The 21,911-nt window shown below is 42.8% G+C and overlaps 1 protein-coding gene across 3 annotated transcripts in view; it reads left to right on the top strand.

The window, feature by feature from the left end:
- Window positions 1-21,911, top strand: part of LOC104045786 (sodium/potassium/calcium exchanger 3) — a 273,214-nt gene that overhangs the window by 168,157 nt on the left and 83,146 nt on the right. The window contains exon 17 of one of the 3 annotated variants that reach the window (XM_064445500.1): window positions 549-12,874. The exons of the other annotated variants lie outside the window; for them this stretch is intronic. Coding sequence (XP_064301570.1) covers window positions 549-698 — 150 coding nt within the window. The 3' untranslated portion in view covers window positions 699-12,874. Of the gene's footprint in view, window positions 1-548; window positions 12,875-21,911 lie in introns of those variants that run through there. 3 annotated transcript variants of the gene reach the window in all.

Below are 21,911 nucleotides of genomic sequence, written 5' to 3'. Positions count from 1 at the left end.
ATGTGACATCTTCTAAATCCTGAGACCAGTGGCTATAGGGAGTCCTCCTGTGCACTGCACACCAACGCAATTCCCATGTACTCAAAACTTTAGTCTCACAAGAGGTTTGTGTGGGAGCAAACTAAGCAAAGTCAAGCACAGCCTTAGACTGTGTGTCTCTAGATTGAGATGCAGAGGGGCACATGAAGCATTCTGAGTGAAGAAAAAGGAATCTGGCCTTTGGAAGTGTTTCTGATTGAATTAAATGGGATTGTTCTTGCCAAAATTAAATTCATTGCGGAAACTTAAGGCCCTTGTACCAGGACTCAAGGTGATGTAAGTCAGTGTGGCTTCAATGACTGTTGGGGGGGGGGGGGGGGGGGGGCTACTTTGATTTACTTCAGCTGTGGTTTTCAGCTCACTTGTTGCAGTACTTGCATTGTGATTGCTTCCAGGTGACCATGATCAGTAAAGGGACAGGCGTCATCATGCTCCTGTAATTGAGAAAGGGATTTACCTCTTTATTTGAAATGTTCCTGCTGTGGTGGCTTACTCTGTGTTTATTGTAGGTTTTTGGCGTCCACATGAACAAATGGAAACTGGATAAGAAGCTAGGGTGCGTGTGCCTTTCCCTTTACGGCATCTTCCTATGTTTCTCCATCATGACAGAATTCAATGTTTTCACTTTTGTGAACTTGCCAATGTGCAGAGATCACTAATGCAGGTGGCAGACTGTCGGGAGGAACTTCCTTCTTACCTGTGCAATACAAGCCACGGCTGGCATCTCCTGAATGCGGTGCGCCTCCAAGTCGTGACGTATATCCTGTTCACTGTTCATAGGACCCGTGGCCCCATCTAGGTGTGCCCTCTCCCTGATCCCCCACAACCTGGAAAAATCCTGCATTGATGTGAAGATTATTTTTTTCAACATTCTTGTGATTTCCTAGCTCAGTTTTTGAACAGTGTGACTGGGACTCTAGATGAACTGGCTGCTAACTGGCGTCAAGCCAGGCAAAACTGGTCTGCTACAATTCCTCCTTTTTTTAAGTTATTTGATGGAAGACTAATCTAATTTATGACTTAAGACTATTGCAACAATGCAGAAGAGGGTACATCATACAGGGGCTGATTTTCAAGGACAATCATGGGATTTTTTGTTGTTTGGCTTTTTTTTGTTGATTTTTTTGTTTGTTTATTTTGGTTTGGTTTTGTTCTGGTGGGGTTTGGGGGGTGGTGTTTGTTTTGCTTTGTTCCTTGTTTGGGGTTTGGTTTTTGTTTTTGTTTTTTTAATTGCCAGAGATCAACATCCTCTCTTGCAGCTTCTCCTTCTGAGACCTGGGTCTCCTGTAATGATCCAAAGGTCACAGGGCAGTGTAATATGGGAATACAATTCAAGGTACTCGGCACATGAGTGAATTTACTGCATATTAAAAGAAGATTGTCAAGGCAACAGACAGTGACTTTTTACCATAAATAATGAACCTTGTACAGGTGTGATGAGGAACGCAAGGTAAACGTGGATTCAAGGGGTAAACACTGCTACTGTTCTACTGCTAATGTTGGAGTTGTATTACTAGGGTGTTTATGGAATTTCCAAGCAATAGTTTGACTGCCAGCCCAGGAGGGCTACCAAGGAGGTGTTCTGGTTTTTAAGGATCTGCACGTGGAAAAGGAAGGTCAGAACTTTCTCTGCTTCATCAGATTTCTTGTTTCTGGGGGGATTCAATAGCTCTTATTTGTTCTGAGAAGGATATAAGTATGTGTCAGAACTTTTCTAAATGAGTTACAGACACTGGTTTCTTTAAAAGGAAAGAGGCATATTTTGCACAGACATAGTTACTGAAGTCATAATTTGCCACTCTTTAAAGAATACACTGGGCCTGGCCAGATATTTGTCTTCTTAAGCAGTTGAACTTACCTGATAACAGATCATGTGGATTCATCATCCCTCCTTTGGGAGGGAGGAAGACACAGAGAGAGATGGCACTTCTTAAAATGTGGAATATCTTCAACGCAGACTCGCTCACAGATCTTAAGTTATTGTGAAAGTTTAGCTATTCGTTGTTCCAATATCCCTGCTAGATTTTGTATAATTCTGTATTAATATGCAGGCAGATTCCACCCCATGAGAAAGACCATCACAGCTTCATTTGTATGTATTGATACTGTGGATTCTTGCCAGTGCTGGCTCTTGTATTTACTTTAAGCACTGATCACTTCTGATTCATTTGGTATGTTTTTCCTCTTTCTTGTATATGTTCTACTACAAAATGTATTAAGATACTACCAGCTAGGTGAATGTTTTTGTCTATGGTACAAACAGTGGCAAATATTGGTAGTAATGGCACAGCAAACACTACGTAAAAAAAAAAAAGAAAAACCAAAACACCAAACCCTAAACTATAACAGGGGGGAAAAAAGCCACTCCAACTTAAAACAAACAAACAAAAAAAAAAAAAAAAGGGAGCCCTATTCACAGACAGAAAGCCAATTTTTATTTCATTTGCACTTTTGGAAGTGATTTTTTCAGTTCAATTTTCATTGGACAAAATGTTGTAGATCAAAATATTTACACCTTGTGGTTTCCATTCAGTTCAGCACCTGATTTTCTCTTTTTGTTACTCTAAATGTGTGGAGGCACTGGCAGCTGTTGCACTGTGTATGTCAAAGAAATCCAGTGGAAAAAGCTGTGTACCGCTGGCCTTGGTGAACAAAGTGTGCTTGTGGATCCCTGGCAAGAAGAAGGAAGGGTCCAGGGACAGGCAGCAGAGAGAGTCAATGACATGCCTGCGTCATCGTTTTTCATTCTGGAAAACAATTGTGTTGCTACTTGCCAAGCTATGCAGCCTGTTGTTTTAGGAGCCTTCTCGAAGCTACGCCCGCTGGAAGTCCTCTTGCATTAGGAAGCCCACTGGACCTCCCTGCTGGATTTTTTTGTTGCTGTTGTTTCTTATTTTTGTTGTTGTAGAGAAGATTAATAATAACCACTAAAATGCCTAAATACTTCCTTAAATCAAACAATGTTAGCAACAATGTGGTACATTTCACTAAAATCCACCCCACAAACACACAGCTATGCTCTTGTAGCAAGATGCAGTTGTTCCTAAGCAGAGTGTTTCCTTGCTGACAGAAGGGACAGATTTGGGGAAGGGGAAAGAAAAAGTTTTTTAAAAAAAAAAAAAAAAGAGAGAAGTTTCACATCAGGGCCTATTATTACTTCTATTTTGAATATTTATACTGCTGCTCCAATGGAGCCAGTTGGATCTATTTCTACGAAATAGCCATTACCTAACCCGTGGCACAAAAACTGCATGAGTATTTTTTAGAAACTTTTCCTATTGGTGTGCATTAAATACTGTAGTATATCATAGCTTTGCATTGTGTGTAAAACCTGAAATACCTTGTTTTGACACTTGTGTGTTGTGCAAGAATGTTCTGCAAGTTGTTTATTCTAAGCAGAAGCAAAAGGAACATTGAACTGCCATTATTTGTGCCATATATGAATTGATAAGCACTTCCTATATTGACAGTTTCAGTGATGCGTGCTTACAATTTGCAACCAAATCAACCAGTGCAGACCTGGTTTGGAACAGGATAGACCAAATGAATGTGCGTTCTTATTTTTATCTCCAAAAGAGAGTGTCTCTCAAGTTTGTTAGCATAATCTAAGCCTGTCAAAAAGTCCCCAAAGCAAAAAACTTGACCAGTGTTTAGCATCCTTCCTGTATGACAAAACTCAGATAGACAGTTACATTCAAATGCAGTGCATATTAACAGCTTTACGCTATTGAGCCAAGCAGAGAACTGAGTCTGAGAGGTTCTCTTCTCTCGATATTAGATTCTGGAACCTGCTGCCTATGCATGGGGGGACAGCCAGCACCCAGCTTCGGCTTCCCAGCGAGCAGCTCTGCAGTGCCTGTTGCTGCCCAAGCTGCGGGCCTTCGTTGGCATGCGGGGCCACAGGAGCCCATCGAGGGCAGCTGCCCCTGCCCTGCACAGGCAACTGGGCTGACAGAGCCCCTGAAGGTGTGGGGTGGGACGGGGCCGTGGTGTGGTGGGACTGGGGCCATGGGTGTTTGGGGGTGACTGGGTGCAGGGAAGGAGGGAGCTGAGGCACAAAGGGGCTGTGGAGAGGCCCAGGGTTTGGGGGGCTAGGGGAAACCAGGGGTGAAGACAGGTTGGGTTGGGGTTTTTGAGTGTGGCTGTGATTCATTTGCATTTTTATTCTTCTGAAAGCAAGGGTCACCTTCATGTCTGAGGTTTCTCTGGACTTTGGACCAGTTGACTGTTTTTCTTTCCATTCCTAGCTGTTTCAGGTGATTCATAATGAGTATTTCAAATGGAGATTAAAGAGCCCTTTCCTCAGCGGAGAGCCCTTCGCTGTGGCTCTGACTTTGACCTGATTTAAATATGTGATCCCTTGCTAGTTTCAACTGTGCTCGACGTGTGGATGGCCTTCCTTTGACAGCGGTTCAGAGGCAGAACGATAAGATATGATACGATACGAGGAGGTGTTAAGACATGCTGGAAAAATTGCTTTTGTCCCTACCAAAGGTGAATTTCATCCTTGCCTTTTTTTCTTTTTCTTTTTTTTTTCCCCTTTTTTTTTTTTTTTTTTAAAATGTACTGCACTTTTTGGTAGATTATTTCTGCTATAGGAACACCAGCCTAAAATGGGTGCATGAGAGATTTTCACTGGTATAATTTGGGGTTTTTCCTGTGATCCCACTTGCCTGCCTTGTTTTCAGCTTTGTGTGCTCAGCTGAGGACATTGAAATCAATTGGTTAGCATGTTTTGGATTTGTGACATTAGTGCTTGCGAAAACAAATGCTCATTCTTAACATTCAGATAGATGCGTGACTGGCTTTTTTCTTGACAAACCAAATCAGGTAGAACAGCAATCTATTTTTAGAAAAACAACATTCAGTGTAGGTGGAGCAGCCTGAGGGTAATATTTAATATCCTGCTGTCAGAGCAGGAATTTTTATATGCCTTTTCCAAATAACCATATTAATACTTGTAAGATAAAATGTAGATTGAATATACTTTTTAGAAAACCATACCTTTCTGCTGATTGACAAATGTTTCTTATATCAGGATTTTTTGGAAGCCCTAATCCTTTCAGATAAAGCTCACAGAGATGCAACGGTGTAAGGTTTATTTATTTCCAAGTTGCACCACTGGAGCTTTAAACTTATTTAAATATATACTTTAAAAATCAATCTCAGTGGACCATGCTTAGCTAGACTTAAATATGCCCTGTATTCATGAATTTTCATTTGATCAGTAGCCACTGTAAGTTAGTCTAAAATAGACTTAAAGCCTGGTAAGAATGTCCATATTAGGTTTGTACAACTTTAACTGAATCAGTTTAAAGCCATGCTTTTAAGGAAAGCAGCAGAAGTTTGAATATTTGGAAGACTTCAGCCACTTCACTTCAAATTTAAGGAGCTACAGAGTTTGAGTATGCTGAATGGGTGTACCAAGTATAATGCAAGGCTTAAAGTCGAAGAGAGTTTTCAGTATTCACTGACTTGAGTGGAAGTTGACTTCTATTGAAATCAACGGCAAAACCTCAATGATTGTTTTGTAGGGTCAGTGTACATGTTTGCAGCAGTAAGTCCTGAAAAGGACTGTTGCACTTTGTTTTTTAAAGATGAATGAACCTTTTATTTTCTTATCCAAATAGATAAATGAATAACTTAATACAACTAGGCACCTTTAAGGGAATTTACATGGATATTCTGTTAGCACTTAGTGGCCTCAAATCTGAAGCGTATTTCATAAACGCATCTACTCCCACCCAAACTGCTCTGACTTGTTTGGCTGAATCTTCAGAATCAATCTCAAGTGTGGACAAATCCATGCCTTTTGGAAAAGTTTTCTTTATTCACAGGAAAGCAGTGGCGGAGTAAATGGCAATTTGTTTCATTGTGCACCAGGGGATATAATTTGGCTGTGAAATTTGTTGTTCACCGCCCTGAAACAGCCCAAGATCTAGGCCAAGTTATCCAAGTTTGGGCAGAAGCATCTAATTTCAGGAAAACTTCTAAAAAAGCACAATTTATTTAAAGCAGCAGATTTTGTAAAGTATTTATATAGTTAAAATTACTTTATCATGATATACTGTAGGTAGTTTTTTATTTTATTTTACTTTTTCTAATAGCCTTGCAGAACAAGTTTTAAACCTTCTACACTAAAACAACCTGACAGAAATCTTGTCAGTGTAATCTTCATCTGCCAGGTAGGATTTGAATGGTGCTAAAAGTCAACATGATAATTTTACAGCAACAATTTAACATAACCTTTTTATTGCTAGTTGAGGGAAAACAAAACATTGCATGCCTGAACCTATGAGGGCTGTTGTACTTGATTACAGATCTGCTCAAACGTTGAGCATTTGCCTCTGAGGTTTTCCATCAGCATGCCTGACAAGTGAAGCAAGGAGTTTGGACTCCCAGAGGAGTAGTTGCTGTTGCTGGACATTTTGTCTATCTCATGCAGTAATGAAAGGAGGGGGCTGCTAGTACACACCACACCTTGGCTACTGGTTACTGCCTGCTAGATTGGAAAGATACTTGCTTCTTTATTGTGATAGAAACACAGATTTCCCTTAGGACCAAGTCTTACTAATTCTGGTCAGTGTTGTCTCCTGGCTGATAGGTGCTGGAGTAGTTGAGGAAACAAGGTCTCTGTTCACTTCGTGAACATAGACACAAACATTTGGTTGTGGAAGGAGTTACCTGCAGAAACGTTTTGTGGAGTGAAGAGGCCTGTAGCAAAAGCAAGTTTTAGTAATCATAGGGATATGTAACTCTGCCATTAGGCATGAAAAATAAAGACCTCTGCACTTGTGCAGTGAGATTTACATACAACTAGTGGGGTCATTTCAGGAAAGCAGTCCCCTGGATAGCAAACCACCACATCTCTGAAGGAGACCTGCTGAAATAATTCCTGACAAAAAGCGATACCATCTGTGCACAGGTGCATGGCTACCATACGATCACTGTCATTTACTGAGTGTTGGAGTTTCAAAGTTTTAAAAGGGAAATAACCATGGGGTGGCAGGAGCACCAGTGTCTTTCATGTCCTCTGGGATATGTCTCTGTTCTGGGCAGCCTCTGGTTCCTGAGAAGGCTGGGCCTCAGGCAGCTCTCATCCCAGGTGGCATAGCTGTGCCCACTGTCCAGCAGCGCGCTGTGGGAGAGGCTGTCCCGGCAGCCGCAGACCATGCTGCCCTCAGCCGGCACCGTGCAGCTGGGACATACTTCTGAGCTCAGCTCTCACAGGGTCTCAGGGCCGCCCAAAGTGCTGCTCCCGAGGGGGGGGGGGGGGGTGCATGCTGCCTGCCATTCCTGGGTAATACCCACCCCAGCGCAAGGGGATGAGAGCAATTGCACCTCTTCCCTGGCCTGATTCAAGTCCTGGCATCCTTGGGCAGACTGTGCTCAGGCAGGCTCCTAAGTTGCAAGTCCGGAAGGTACCAGAGCCCTTGTTCAACACGAAGCACATGCCTTGTCATGCAGAGGTCTGTGTATTGAAAGCTAAGCACGTGCTTAAGTGTTTTGCTGAGAAAATTGGTTCAGTGAATCCAGATCTTTGGCATCAGCAGGGTTCATTTAAGTGCCCAACAAAAGCAGCACGTGCAGTCTAAGAGTGGGAGCAACTGCAGCAAAATGTTCCCATTGGGAGGCCAGAATAAGCCTTACTTATATGTAAGTATAGGAGGACTTCTGATAGAGATGAGATATGCAGACCCTGTATAAATGTTGGGACATGCCGTGAAATCTTTTTGAAAAGCAGACATCCCTGTACACCCAACAGCCACCTGATTGTTTCCTTAGGATTTTATCTTGCTCCTTGTGTTGCAAGGATTCAGGATTTTGCTTCCACTTTCTATCTCATAAGCTGAAACCCTCTGGCTTTGAAGGCTGACCCACGTCCTCAACACAGAATTCATGTGCTGGGCTAGCAGAGATAGGATGTAGATTTGATCCAGTAAATTTATGGGAGAAAATGCAAGGAGGTCTTTGCTTGGCACACCAATCTCAAAAACAACCTGACTCCAAAACAGTGTAGGCCTACTGTCTGCCTTTAAAATGCCCCAAACCATTGGAATAGCCAGTTGTTACACAGTACCTGGGAAGACTTTTCATAGGATGTCTTTTCAAAGACCCTTCAAATGGGAAATTTGCACGTAAGAGGATACTTTGTATCTTAAGTGGCCTCAAAATGAATGAAATGGATGCAACCCTGCTCAGTTCCGGTTATGCAAAGACATTATGCAATGAACATAATTGATCTGATTAAGTGATTATACATCTGACCTGGGCCTTTCACAGTTTAGGAAGCTAGACTATACTATACGATACTACTTTTACTGAGGGACTCAGTCATAAGTTCATTGGCAGATTTTTGGGATTACTTTTTAAAAATGTATGAATGTAGATTTATATTCAAGCAGCATATATATACACACACACTTTACCTAGTATGTCCACTGCTGTTAAAATAAAGCTCTGTAGTAACCAGCTGCCATCTGCATAGGAATAAAGCTCTATAATGGCAACTGCCAAGATGCTAAGTGTATCGGTATTTAAGATAGTCTTACACACATCTATTTATAAATGCAAGAGATGGTTACTAGTTTTTATTTGTTTCCATGTTGTATCAACAAGGTATGGTGAGTGGTGCATGGCAGTTGCAGATCTACAATATAGCAGGTCGAAAGCTTAAACAGCGTATCTTTGTACATTTAATAATATTTCTATTTGTAATTATGGTTAGTCATTTGAAATTCCAGTTGCATTTTCTATGTTTTTCAAAGACAGCTTTGAAAAAGAAAAAAGAGCATGCGCAAGACATTGAGGAGGTCAGGAAATTCTGCACTGAAGTATTTATACATCTTATTTATTTATTTATCAAACACTAAGAGCTGAGCCTCTGGTTCAAGAAAACCCTGTGCCGGCAGAAGATTTAGGGACCTAATTTCAGTACCCACCTGAAGCTAAGCGCAGGTTTTCCTGAATCACGGACCAAGCAGACTAAGCCATTAAAAGCATCATATTATCCTTTTGAGTGGCCACAAAAAGTGGCGAGACCTTTGTGGATGCTTCTTCTAACTTACACTAGTAGAGATGCTGAGGAACGCTGAGACACCCAAAGATGCTTCTGCAATGCTCACCTCTTGATCCGTAAGGGTAGAAATATATAAATAGAAAATACTGGTTGTGCTCTAATGTTTGTAACATCACTGTCACGAGGTACCACTTGCAATAATTAGAGTTCACATTTCATAAGATACCAATGAGTAGATTTTTTTAAAATTATCTTTAGTAATCTTCTTTTAGTAAGGAAGTAATCTTCTTCTGTCTAGTTTTCCCCAGCTCCCTTTAACACTAAATGGCTCTGGTTAAATGTGAAAATCTCTCTTTAAAACAGATGGCATGTGCTAGCAAATGCTTGGGTGAAGCTGACATTTATTGTCCCAGCTTTATGACAATTTTACATTTACAGTAGGCAAGGATCTCCACTTTGAAATCCTGCAGTAAAAATGGTTCCACCACTTGCAAATGCAGTACTTCCCTATTCCCACCGCGTTGTTTTGGTTTCAGGTAGGTCAGTAGATCTCCATTGTAGAAGAATGTATCACATCATTGCTATCGGTGTGAATCACAGTAGGGCTTGTTGTTGGGAAATATAAGAGCAATGATGGAGTCATTTTACAGACAGTGTATTGGGGGGAAGAAATCTGGAAGTCTGTATTTCATCAGCTCTTAAAGACTTGAGGGTTTTTCAGATGAGAAAAGAAAAAATTGGAAGATAAAGGCTGATTGCATAAAGTATTGCATCAGTCTTTCATAAATGTTTGCATAATGTTCAAGATTTGCATAAAGTGAGCTTCCACATTCTGTCAAGCACAGAGCTCAGCTGAGTCATTCATTCTAGATGCTCAGAAACAATCCTTTTCTTTCAGTAATTGTCACTGGTGGGTCAAAACCTGACGGTAACATACATCTCTGTATCTCAGAATTGTTTTGTGAAATTGCACAATGCTTAGGTCAAACGGGCAAGCACAGAACTTGAACTACAAGTTCTTGAAAGAAGCCAAAGCAAGATGTTTGTGGAATGACTTTGTTCTTAAGGATTTTTTTTTAAATGGATGACAGAAGCAAAGGGCACAAGGCATGGTTCTGTAATTATGCAGCACCTGTGGAGAGCAAGTGCAAACAAGGGTAATAGGGCATTGCAAAAAGCTGGTTATTGCGTAATTAGGATACTGGCAAGTTTTGCAGGGGCTGCATTTATGTGGAGGTTTGCCTGAATACTATTTGATCTTTACAGCTCTTGCCCTTCTGACGAAAGGTATTTCTTCCTGGTGAGACATACTGCATCCCTTTATCAGGGAGAGGGGGAGAGAGAGGGAGAGATATGCCAAAGACAGTGTCTCTGACTTGGTTCTTATCCTAGCTTCGCAAGTATGTGTTTTATCTGTTATGTAAATGATAGCAAAAGCATGCTAGTAGCAATCTGCATAGCTGAGAGATGAGCTGGTAGGCAGTGAACTTTGCCATGCATTGAAGATTTAGGGACAAACTCTACTTAATGTTCCCCCGACTAATAGTTTGACTTCACTGTCTGTTCCTGTAAAGCTGAGAATTGTTACTAGGTCCTTAATGCAGGCAGTATTTGTAAGAGATGACTGAAGGAATGATAGATTATGTTCCTCCTCAGATGGAATGCTTGTTTTCAACACTGAAACCAGACTAGGAAGATGTTTGTTCGAGTTTGGGGGATTTGGGGTTTTTTTTTTTTTGCTGTCTGCCAAAGTACCGTGCAATCTGAAATCCCTTGGTACAGTTTGGCAATGGTTCAGGTGTTCCTGTTGCTAGCGCATCTGTCAGAGCTTCAGCCAACGGGGACATGCAGGAGGGCAGGACTGGTGCTTCTTTTCAGTCTGTGGTTCATCTGGTCACAGACATGGGTGTGTGGCGAGCAGCCCCGCAGGGTGAAGTTCACTTCTGCCTGCAACCCCGGCACAAGCGTGGCAATGCAGATTCATACACTGGTAAATCAGGATTTCACTAGAACAAAACGGTTAGCAGATTGACCCGTTAATCCTCAGGTATGTTGCACAAGTTTCAGGGTCCCCTGCCCTCCCCCACACCTCCTCATCCTCCTCCTCCCCTGGCTTATCTAGCATTTTTTTGGACCAGGCTTTCATTAGCTCAGCACTTTTGATAGCTCCCATTTATGCACAAAGAAACATGGCTGAATTCTCAGAAGTGCTGGGCCCCTGCTCGCCACTGAAGGGCAACGGGTGTTGTTGGGCACAGGGTCTCTTGAGAAACTTCCCTTCGTTTTCTTTTTCTTGCAAGGGCTTTGCCCACCAGTGCCCCTGCGGTTGGGGTGAGTTTGCAGGTATGTACCTGTAAGAGAACAAGTCAGCTGGTGCAAGGGCAGCTGGTTTCTTTGCACATGGGGGGCTCTTTTAGCTCCTTCCAGCCTTTTGCAAAGCCAAGCCCAAACCGCTGTATTTACATGGCACTGTCCCTGACCTAATAAGCAATGTCAGAGCCAGTCTAGGTCTGCACCCTGTAGTCAGCTTTGCACCACCAAGGCATGCAGGGAGAGCCCCAGTGCCAGCGATTGGGGGGTGGCTTGGTGTGGTCAAGTCACCTCGTGGCCCAGCAGTTACGCTATTTAAGATCTGACAATTTCGTGGAGCTATTACGGAAAACTTGGTTTTGTACCATTACTAAACTCTTAGACTGCTGAATGCAATCCCTACTATGGCTTGTTCTAAAACAGACCCTGATGAAACCATGCGGATTTCTTTGAACTGTGTGCGTGATGAGTTTTCTACTTTATGGTGCAGTCACAGCATCAAAGCTGCAGGAAGCATAGCAATAAAAGTGACTGATACGAGTACCTTTTGATTTGGGATCAAATGACACCGTCTGGGTTCCTTTTCACTGAGTGGGAAGATTCTGTGATGCTTCTAACCATAAGGAAGAAAATGTAGGTTGAACTGAGTGCAAATGCACATATAATGTATGTTCATTTACATTTACAGCCAGCCAGAAAACAAAATAATCAGTGGTTTCTAGTAATATGATTCTACTCAAAGTAGCTTTTTATTAAGTCAGCTTAGAAGTGTTAAAATGGTGGAGCCACAGACAAAACATTTGTTACCTTTTGAAATTATTTACAATGGTTTTGTCGTACTTGTACAAGTATTATAAGGTCGGTCTTTCTGTATGTTTGTTTTACAACGTGTTGTAGAATAGTCTTCTATGCATAGCTGTTCCACTTGCCTGTGTAAGTTACAAATTTAACAGAAATTAAAGCATGCATTTTTCTCTGTTTGCTGGTAACCTATGAAATTAGAAACCTGTATTTCTGTGTTTTTAATGTGTTATAGTATAAACAAAATTCACAGCACTATTGTCTATGGAATATCAAAAAGTTTTATTAGAATGTTTTGTCATTTGATTTAATAATGTGTCAGACATCTACACTAAGACAATATAATGTTTATCAATAAAAATATCCTCTCTTTGTACTAACTTAACACTTCAGGGTGTGCTTGGATGTAGGAGTAGAGCACCCCTGTGGGTCACAATCCCAACGATTTATTTATTTCTGGCATAATTCTAAGAATACTTTGTGCCATTTGTTTGACCTCAGCATTGAATTTAGGGAATGAAGGAAGAAGAAAAGAGAGGTTTTATACTTTGTATTTCCTCTGCCACTTGATGTGCATTTGCTGTAAAGGTGCGTTCACCACAGTAGTTCATGTAGAAGTCGGCCAGCTTGTGTGACCTGTACATGTCAAGAGTCCATACAGAAACAAACGCTGAGGAAATTTTATTTGCTATTTTATAATGAGTCAAAATTCTGCTCTGTTACAACAATACAGATCTGAAATTACTGCACTGAAATTACTCTCTTCCAGACATATGGTAGTGGGGGTTGATTGTCACTCTCCCAGCTGGAAGGATTCTGTGCCTGTGAGAGTTCAGCCATTGACAGCCATGGTTATGAGATCCAGTCCTCCCTCCCAAGTTATTCCTGGAGTAATATTTTCAGTAATGCTTGGAATAATAATGAGGCGGTTCTACTAAAACGGTTCTGATGCAGCCAGCTTCCATTGCAGAAAGCTGCAGAAAACTGGTGGAAAGAGCTTGTTAGAAGACGTACTTCTAGACTAGTAAAATACTTGTGCTGCTTTTATGCACTGCACCAGCTGAGCAGATACTGTGGTTTCCCTACTAAATTTGAGCCTGCCTTGGTGACAGGACTCTCCTTGCTTCTGCCTCATCGCATGAGAAAGTTGGGACACTTCAGCTGGCCTCCCTTCCCATTATACTTCCTCTAAAAGAAGGGCTTGAGATCCTTGAATGAAAAAGCACATATTGGGACTGGCTACCTCACCTAAAATACCTTTGCTTATGTCTTTGTAACAGCCGCTGCCAAAATGATATCTTTCTTCTGAAGTACCCACTGTGTACACCAGAAGCAGTGGTATATCTTAGGCAGAAGAGGTTATTTATTTACATATCTGCAGCTAATTTCCAGGTGCAGAAGAGTCATGCGGTGCAGAAAAGGCACACATGCTGATCCCATGTCTCTGTCCATGAATACAGAGATGAGGTGCAGCCTTTGATGTTAATGCAGAAAATGTCTTTCATCAGTGCAAGCCCAGCAGTTGTCTTGAAAATATTTTCCATTGGTTCGATTGTTTGCTTTCCAACTCTGTCTGCTGGCATCCCAAAAGGTATGTTGGAATCCATACGGATGCTGCATCTCTGTAGAGACTTCCCCATGACTGGTTTTCTGCTGCAAAGATAATCTTGCTTTTCGTCACAATTTGGAGCCGTTCCAGTTGGCTGTTGGACTCTGAAGATACTCTTACTCCCTACCCCCTGCCAGGGTGATATTCCAAATATGCATCTTTTTTGATTCAGTCGTAGTAATCACAGATTACTTCACTTTAGAAAAATTTTGTGTAACTTACAGCCTGGAAAGTTAGAAATTGGTTTTCAGAGGTCAGGGGAGTGATTGAATTTCTAGCCACTTTCATTAAAGTTAGGAAAATCAGTGTGTTAACGCAAGCCATCATTGTTTCTGCTGGAGGAGTTATCGAATAATATGTATTTCATATTCATGTATTCACTTTTGCTTTTTTAGAAACCTGCTGTGTCATCTCTGCAGTTATTCTTCAGCCATTGCAAACCCTGCCTAAGCAAAGATGTGAATTTTTAGTGCAGAACAAAAAAATGAAACAGCAGAGCAGAAGTACAAAGTGGTGAAAAGAAAACTAACCCTCCTCTCCCACCTGGCCATCTTTATCCATCATACAGATGCAAAACTAGGGCACAAATCCTATTTATTTTCTATTTGGAGGTCGCTTCTCACTTGCTTTATGGAGGCCCAACTTGTGTCTTTTTCACCCCCAAAGCTATTTGCTTTGAATTACCACTTCCAGAGATGAGAGATCTTTTCTCTGTAAGTTGCAGGTAACAATCTCCCTCCAGCTTCTGCCCAATTGATTTTGACCTGTTTATTACATCCTTTTCTGCTTGAACAAAACTGCATCTGCCTGTGTTCCCAGACTAGTGTCCTCTGATTGATAACTCTGAAGTCTTCAGTCATCCCAAAATCATGTTTGCAAGAGGACTAATTAATTAATGTCTCTGCTGCTGTGGGAAATTTATTTCCTTCTTTGATTTAATCTTTTGAATAATATTAAAAAAAAAAAACACAAAACAACAAAAAAAAACCAAACACACAAATGAACCAAAAAACCCCAGAGATGCAGGTTTGTGACCTTTTGTTCCCTTTATACCACAGGGCAAATTGTACTATATGTACATCCACAATACATACCCTAACCTGTACCAGAGCATCAGGCTAATTTTTTCCTTCCAAAATGTAATTCTTAAAGCCAAGGAAAATCTGACACCATGCCCTGCTCCCTAAGCCTGCCTTTACCTGCCACAGTGCAGCTGGTGGTACCACTGCACGGCTGTCCACATCTGCGCTGTGGACCGCAGCACCTGGGGAACCGGGACTTCTGTCTCATGCCTGAGGAATTCAAGCACTTGCCTTTCCTTCTGGTAATCTAGTGAATGAGGTAGAGCTTGGAGACAAGCCTCCACCCAAAATGTTTTTTAGCCTGTTGGTACTTGCAGCCTCCCAGGACACAGGCAACCGAAAGCACGTGTGCTTGCAGAGCAGGACATCCTGCCCCCACTGCCTGGCATCCCAAACAAAGTGCAATGCCCGTTCAGTTGTGAAGAGCCATGGACAGAGCCGCCTGTCCATCCTGAGGTTATGCATCCCAGAAAAGCTGAGGCATTTCCATACAACTCTGTCACAGCCCTGGGGGTTCAGCTGCAGGCATCTCCCAGCTCAGTGGGCTGGCTAGTGAGGCTTCTCCCCACCCTTGCATGGGGTGCCGAGGCATTTTAACCACACCCTGGAGAACCGAGTGCTTAATGGCTAGGGCTTTTGGTGCCAAAATCCTTTATGAGGCAGCCTTCAGGTTGCTGGTGGGCTGCACAGCTCCTTGAAAGTGCAACTCCTAATCCTTGGCGCTGGGAGGTGGATGAACACAGGTACTCCCAGCACATTGTGCTTTCTAGAAAGCTCCTGAAGCAGAGGAAACATACGGCTGTGCCTCTTGAAAAGGAAGTATGCAGACACAGGACTTGGGACAAACTGCAGGTATGTTGATTTTGTGTATATTTTTCCTCCCTGCTGCAATGGTAGTTAGCCCTCTTAGCACAGCTGAGCATCTGCCGGCTTCCCCTCCAGCTGCTTTAAGTGGGCTGTAGCTAGAATTCAGAGAGAAGGAGGCTCATCTTCAACCTCTGACTGTCAGGAACAAATGGCACTCTGTAATTGGTGTGAGCCTTCTTCACAGTGCCAAGCAAATCGCTAGAGGAGAGGAGCATAGAATAAACAAAAACAATTAAATACCACAGCCTGGAGAGAGCAGGTGCAATGAAACCACTTCAAACCAGAGCAGTTGCTTACTGCACAAGAAGATTTACAAGTGAGCCTTGAAAGAATTAATGGGGAAAAAAAAAAAGTGGCATAATTAATGTATCAGCTGCAGTGGAAATGTCTCAAACAAGTAACATTAAAAAGAGAACTCTGCTTTGTGTGTGTGAACTTAAAACAACATTTGCCCTGCCTAAAATTCTTTTGTGCTGACTGCAGCAAGAGCTTGGACTTTACAAGTGTATTTTCTAATGTTGCAGAGCAATGCCATCTAGGGCATATAGACTTACAAATACCAACAGAAATGCTACCCATCCTTAGTGATAGAGCTTGCTGGGTTGAATATTAATAACCGGTTCATCACATATGCATTAGGCCTGTTGGGATTTGCTGTTGGGATACTGAAAATGTTCAGTATCTGCTTCCAGTTTTCCAGAGTATGCTCTGTGTAAGATATTAATGGATAGTTTTGTCTCAACTGGAAAATAATGAGTTTCTGTATGTACCTTATTTCCTGTGTAAATCCACTTGATAGCTTGCATCTGTGCAGCACAGCAGGGATTATCAATGGTCCCTCTAATCTTCAACTACTCAAGGACTTTGCTGTGGCTGTGATTAGAGCAGCGATACACTTGGACAGCAGATTAAACTATTAAATCTAACAGGCCAGATCTTGGCGTTCTTATTCAAAAGCTACTTACTCTGTTACTGAGATCCTCCCGTTCAAACCAAGCTGCCTGTAGAATATGGGTCTATGTTAACTGAAAATATCTCAAGAACCTGGCTCAGTCGCAGCTCTATCCTTGCTCCTGGCTGTTGCAGCTCTCCCCACACAGAAGATTAAGCACCGGATATAAGTAGGTAGCAATCTGCTAGGGTCAGTGGAGGTCTATGGCAATAACTACTTATGAACCTGGACTCACGTGTATTACATTTTCAGTACTATTTTGTCCTCTTGCTTCCTACAATTTAATTTCATAATGCTTGGCCTTTCTAAGGAACGGTAACAACATTTAGTGGCACTTTAGAACAATATCCTTTATCTCTGTAATGGATTTTCTTGTTCTACATACATAAATTTGATCCCCGCTGGAGAATAGCAAGGGCTTTAACTCTCAGATCAATCTCAGGGGATCCTTCAAACTGCAAGGCTGCACACCAGCTTCTGGACCAGCCAGCTTCTGCCCACTTCTGTAGGAGGTATGCTTGGAGCTGCTTGACCTCAGGTTATTGGCCTTGTGTGACTTAGCTGTTTTTACAAGCAGCTCCAAACTGAAGGCAAAATACATGACTATAACTTGAAAGCACATTGAGAAATGTTAATACTTCCACTAAAAAAGACAAGAGTTTCTAACATAGCTACAGGCATTTTTTTTCCCCTCCCCTTGAATAATGGCAGGCTTGTTGCTATCCCAGCAAAGGGAGGGCCCGATTTACCTCCAGGTTTGTAGCGGTCTGGTTTGGCTGCCAAGAGATAATAAAGCAAATGCCTGCTGCCACCTTAAATGGCGTTGCCTATGGGTGCAAAAATGCACACACACACACAGAGGCATAGTGAAGCAGTGGAGGTCTTGGGAGGCAATGGCCAGGTGTTAACAGTTTTAATTAAGAAGCAGAAATTACATTAGTAATTATATTTTTGTTGGGTCTAGTTAAACAGTGCGCTGTTAAAACATCATGCTGAAGTGACAAATAATTAGTTGACCACAGTTCTCCCTAGTGACCTGTTTTCCCAAAAATTTGCATGGTGTTTGTCACTTCTCATTGTAACTGGAGATCTGAAGCACAGTTGACTTCATTTAGCAGTTTTATGGCCAGGTTACAAACACTGGGGTTTTTTTCCCCTTTTTTCTTCTTCAGTAGCTTTGCAAAGATAAAAGGATGACTCATAATGATTACTTTCCTGCAAGTTAAGACAGTTGGGAGAGAAGGACTGGATATGCCAGCCTGTGTTTTCTGGAAGATGATGAGAGCGTGTATCACAACCACCGTAATGAAGGCAGAGGCTAGTTTACTGGTAGTAGCTGGTACTCGAGTGCTTTAAAACTGATGTCCAAACTTGAATCAACTCGAGTTGCAGTGCTTCAGTGGTGGGTCTGAGACAGCACCCATGATTCAGAATCCAAGTGGAGTGAGGAAGCAATTACCCAAATACAGGTCCTACCACCTCTTCCCTCCTCCCCACAGGGCATCACATAAAAAAGGTGCATGTTCAGTGGTGCAATCGGAGCCATCGTATGGCTCTGATTCTTCCTAAGTTCCTGAGGATTACTCACAGTTAGTGTCTGGCAGTCATCATCTCCCTGGCCAGAGATCTCGTCGCTACTCTCATGTCACTTTGGCTCAGGCTGTAAAGAAAAGAATAGCTTTTGGCACATACGCAGCTGGAATGAGCTTTCATTGGCAGCTGGAGGCTCAATATTGCACCTTCCCTTCTTGCTCCCTGATCTAATGAGGCTGCTGGTGAGGAGATGGTATCAGATGCCACAGCCCTCTCATCTTCCTTACACGGTGCTCAGAGAGGGCAGGACGTGTGTGGTGCCCCCGGGTTGCTCTTGGCCTGCACTTTGCAGGGGCTTTCTGAGAAACCTGGACTCCTGGTCCACATGCTCTTTGAGAGCTAGGATGTCAAACTGCTCCCACATCCCGGAACAGATATACATTTTATTTGAATACTGTTTTCAAAAAAAACCCAACTTCAAATTAAAGAAGGGGAAGGTAAAAATTAAGTACTACTGAGCTGAAAATGCAGTTATGCAGCATTTCCAGTTATTCATTTCCTGGCTGTCAGGAAGACGCATGAATACTAGCTGCTGTTGGATCTCTCATCAGAACCCCATGATGGAAATTCATCCTGATGTGGGGGAGTGTTGAAAAGCTGTTGGCCAGATCTCCCTTCATGAGACAAGGCTGAGAGGGTTGAACTTAAGAGCACAGCACCATGAAATAATAAAACAGTAATATCTTTCCATGGATGTAGTGACTAACAATCAAAAACAACTTGATTCCAGTCCTTTGCTATCAACCTTAAAGAAGGAAAAAAAAGAAACTGAAGGAGCACAAAGAGTGGCTCTGCAATGAGTACAGAAAATAGAAGACATACGTTTTTCTCCTTCCATTTTTGAGAGGATGTATGAAGATGCACAAGTGGATGGGGATTTGGCTAGATGCACAAGTGGAGAATTATGGCCTAGACAAGTGGTCTGTGCAGTGGGTGGGGAACTGGCTGACAGGCTGCACCCAAAGGGTGGTGGTAAATATCTCCTTTTCCAAGTGGCAACCTGTCACAAGTGGAGTCCCTCAGGGATCAATATTGGGCCCAATGTTATTCAACATCTTTATAAGTAAGTGATCTGGATAATGGGATCAAGTGTAGCCTGATGAAGTTTGCGGATGACCCAAGTTGAGTGGGGAAGCAGACACTCCAGAAGGGAGAGCTGCTCTGCAGGGAGATCTGGATAGGCTGGAAGAGTGGGCCAGCAAGAACCTTATGAAGTTCAACAAGGACAAGTGTAAGGTCCTGCACCTGGGAAAACATAATCTGGGAGTGCAGCACAGACTGGGATCCACCTGGCTGGAGAGCAGCTCTATGGAAAGGGACCTGGGGGTCCTGGTGGGATGAGAAGCTCAACATGAGCGAACAGTGGCTGCTGCAGCCAAGAAGGCCAACAGGGTGCTGGGTTGCATCAAAAAGAGCATCGCCAGCAGAGAGAAGTCATTATCCCGCTCTCCTCAGCGCTGGTCAGGCCACACTTGGAGTACTGTGTCCAGTTCTGGTCCCCTCTATACAAAAAGGATGTGGACAGGCTGGAAGGGGTCCAGAGAATGATCAAGATGATCCAAGGACTGGGAAGCTGCCATATGAGGATAGTCTGGGAGAACTGGGTTTGTTCATCCTTGAGAAAAGGAGGCTTAGAGGGGATCTCATCACCATGTACCAGTACTTAAGGGGTAGCTAAAAAGAAGATGGAGACTCCTTTTTACAGAGTCCCATGGAGAGGACATGGGGGAATGGACACAAGTTGCTCTTGGGGAGAGTCCGGTTGGACACCAGAGGGAAATTTTTCACAGTGAGGACAGTCACCATTGGAATAATCTCCCCAGGGAAGAGGTTGACTTGGCCACGTTGGACACCTTCAAGAGCCGTCTGGACAGGGTGCTGGGCCATCTTGTTTAGACTCTGCTCTTCCTAGAAAGGTTGGACTAGATGATCCCTGAGGTCCCTTCCAACCTGGGATTCTGGGATTCTGTGAAGGGACCTGGGGCTTTTTTCATAACATTTGTCCAGCCTGAATTTTATCCTGTTCATGTAGCCTTTAGTTCAATAAATACAAGAATGCTGTATACTTTAATAAATGCATGCTAATGCACTGCATTTAATGAGATAACCATTAGAAAGAGTTACTTGTTAAGAATCATGCAGGCAGAGCTGGGAAGGGAACTGAAATCTCTTGAAAACCAGGTTAATCCACAGGACTGTCTTTTTCAAGAAACATTCTCCAATATTATTGTCAAGCTTTTCACTGAGAGCAAGCAGGTAACAATCAAACATGACATGGGTGAACCTGCTAGGCTCATCTGAGTACCAAGGCAAGGTTTTACACAACAAAAACTTTTTCAGAATACGGTAATGAGGACGCAAAGCAAAGTGTGGTACTGGGAAACTACTGTATTGCCTCAGAAGGGAGAAATGACAAGTAAGGCCTAAGTCCCAGTTTCGAAGCTATTTCTTTGCCTGACTTTGGTGTCTGTGCATGTGGAAATGGCAAGAGGCAGCCATCAGCCAGAAATCAAAGGGTTCTGCCTTCAGCCTTCTCAAAACCCACCTTCAGGGATTAAGTCACATCCTTTTGCCTAGTCCATTCATTTAAACAGTGGCTCTGTCCAACAATTCAAACAGTTCCAGGCAGCAATAAGATTAACCCCTTTCTCATTTGCAGGATGTCAGCATCTCATCTCAGCAATTTCAGGCCCCAGCGACTTAAGTATCAGGTCTATTTTATTCTCATATTGGCAGGATCGCTCAGCTCAGGCAACCTGAAAGGACCAGGATCATTTTCCTACCCAGCTGCAGGGAACACCCTCACCTATAGTGGTGTTAGGTGTTTGATGCATTCACACCGAGCAGCACAACATGGCCAGGAGGTCTCTCTCAAAGGGGAAATTATTTCTTCAGGGGCAGAGGCAGCAAGATGGCTCCACCACATGTACCAGGCAGGCATGGGTTAGCAGTAGACCAAGCAAAGCTCACAGATAGCCGGCCTGAACGGCACCAGCAAGGCTATGTTGGAAAGGCTGCTTTTGGGCAATCCCCAGAGGTAGGAAGGAACAAGCATGGATTGTCCTGGCCTGGGATCCAGCTGCAAGTCTGCACCAGCTCTGCCTCACAGACCTGGGGAGCCGGAGCTCCCAGCTGCCTGGGACTTCTCCTGACACTCTCCGTCCACTCAGTTTTTTGAGGTTCATGGTGTCTCTCTTGTGGGTTTTGGCTGCATGAAGTTTTGGAGTATATGGCTTATAGGGTCAGGATAGCTGTCTACCTTGGCACTAGTAAATTCAGCACACGAAGTACTCTGTGACAGCAAAATTTTTATGAAGGTGGAATATTCTCTGGATCTGGAAAATGAAGAGATGGAACAAGCAGAGATTCTGCCTCACCATACATGGCAGGTTATGCCTGACCCCAGACAACTCAGGATCCCAATACCAGCCTTGCTACAGCTTTCAGAAAAACTAGTTGCTCAGTTCTATGGGTTTTGTTTGCTTGTTGGTTTATGGGTTTGTTGGGTGTTTTTTTTCTTCCCATGTGTGTAAGTATATATGTCCCCCTCTTCTCACTGTATGAAAAAGTCATTAGGAAAGCTTAGCAAAACAACTAGGTGTGTTCTGCTCTTAAGCAGTTTTTGCTGTACCTCCTTCA

This window comes from Phalacrocorax carbo, chromosome 3 (genome assembly GCF_963921805.1).
Source record: "Phalacrocorax carbo chromosome 3, bPhaCar2.1, whole genome shotgun sequence".
Taxonomy (NCBI): Eukaryota; Metazoa; Chordata; class Aves; order Suliformes; family Phalacrocoracidae; genus Phalacrocorax; species Phalacrocorax carbo.
This window is presented reverse-complemented; position numbering and strand designations above follow the sequence as displayed.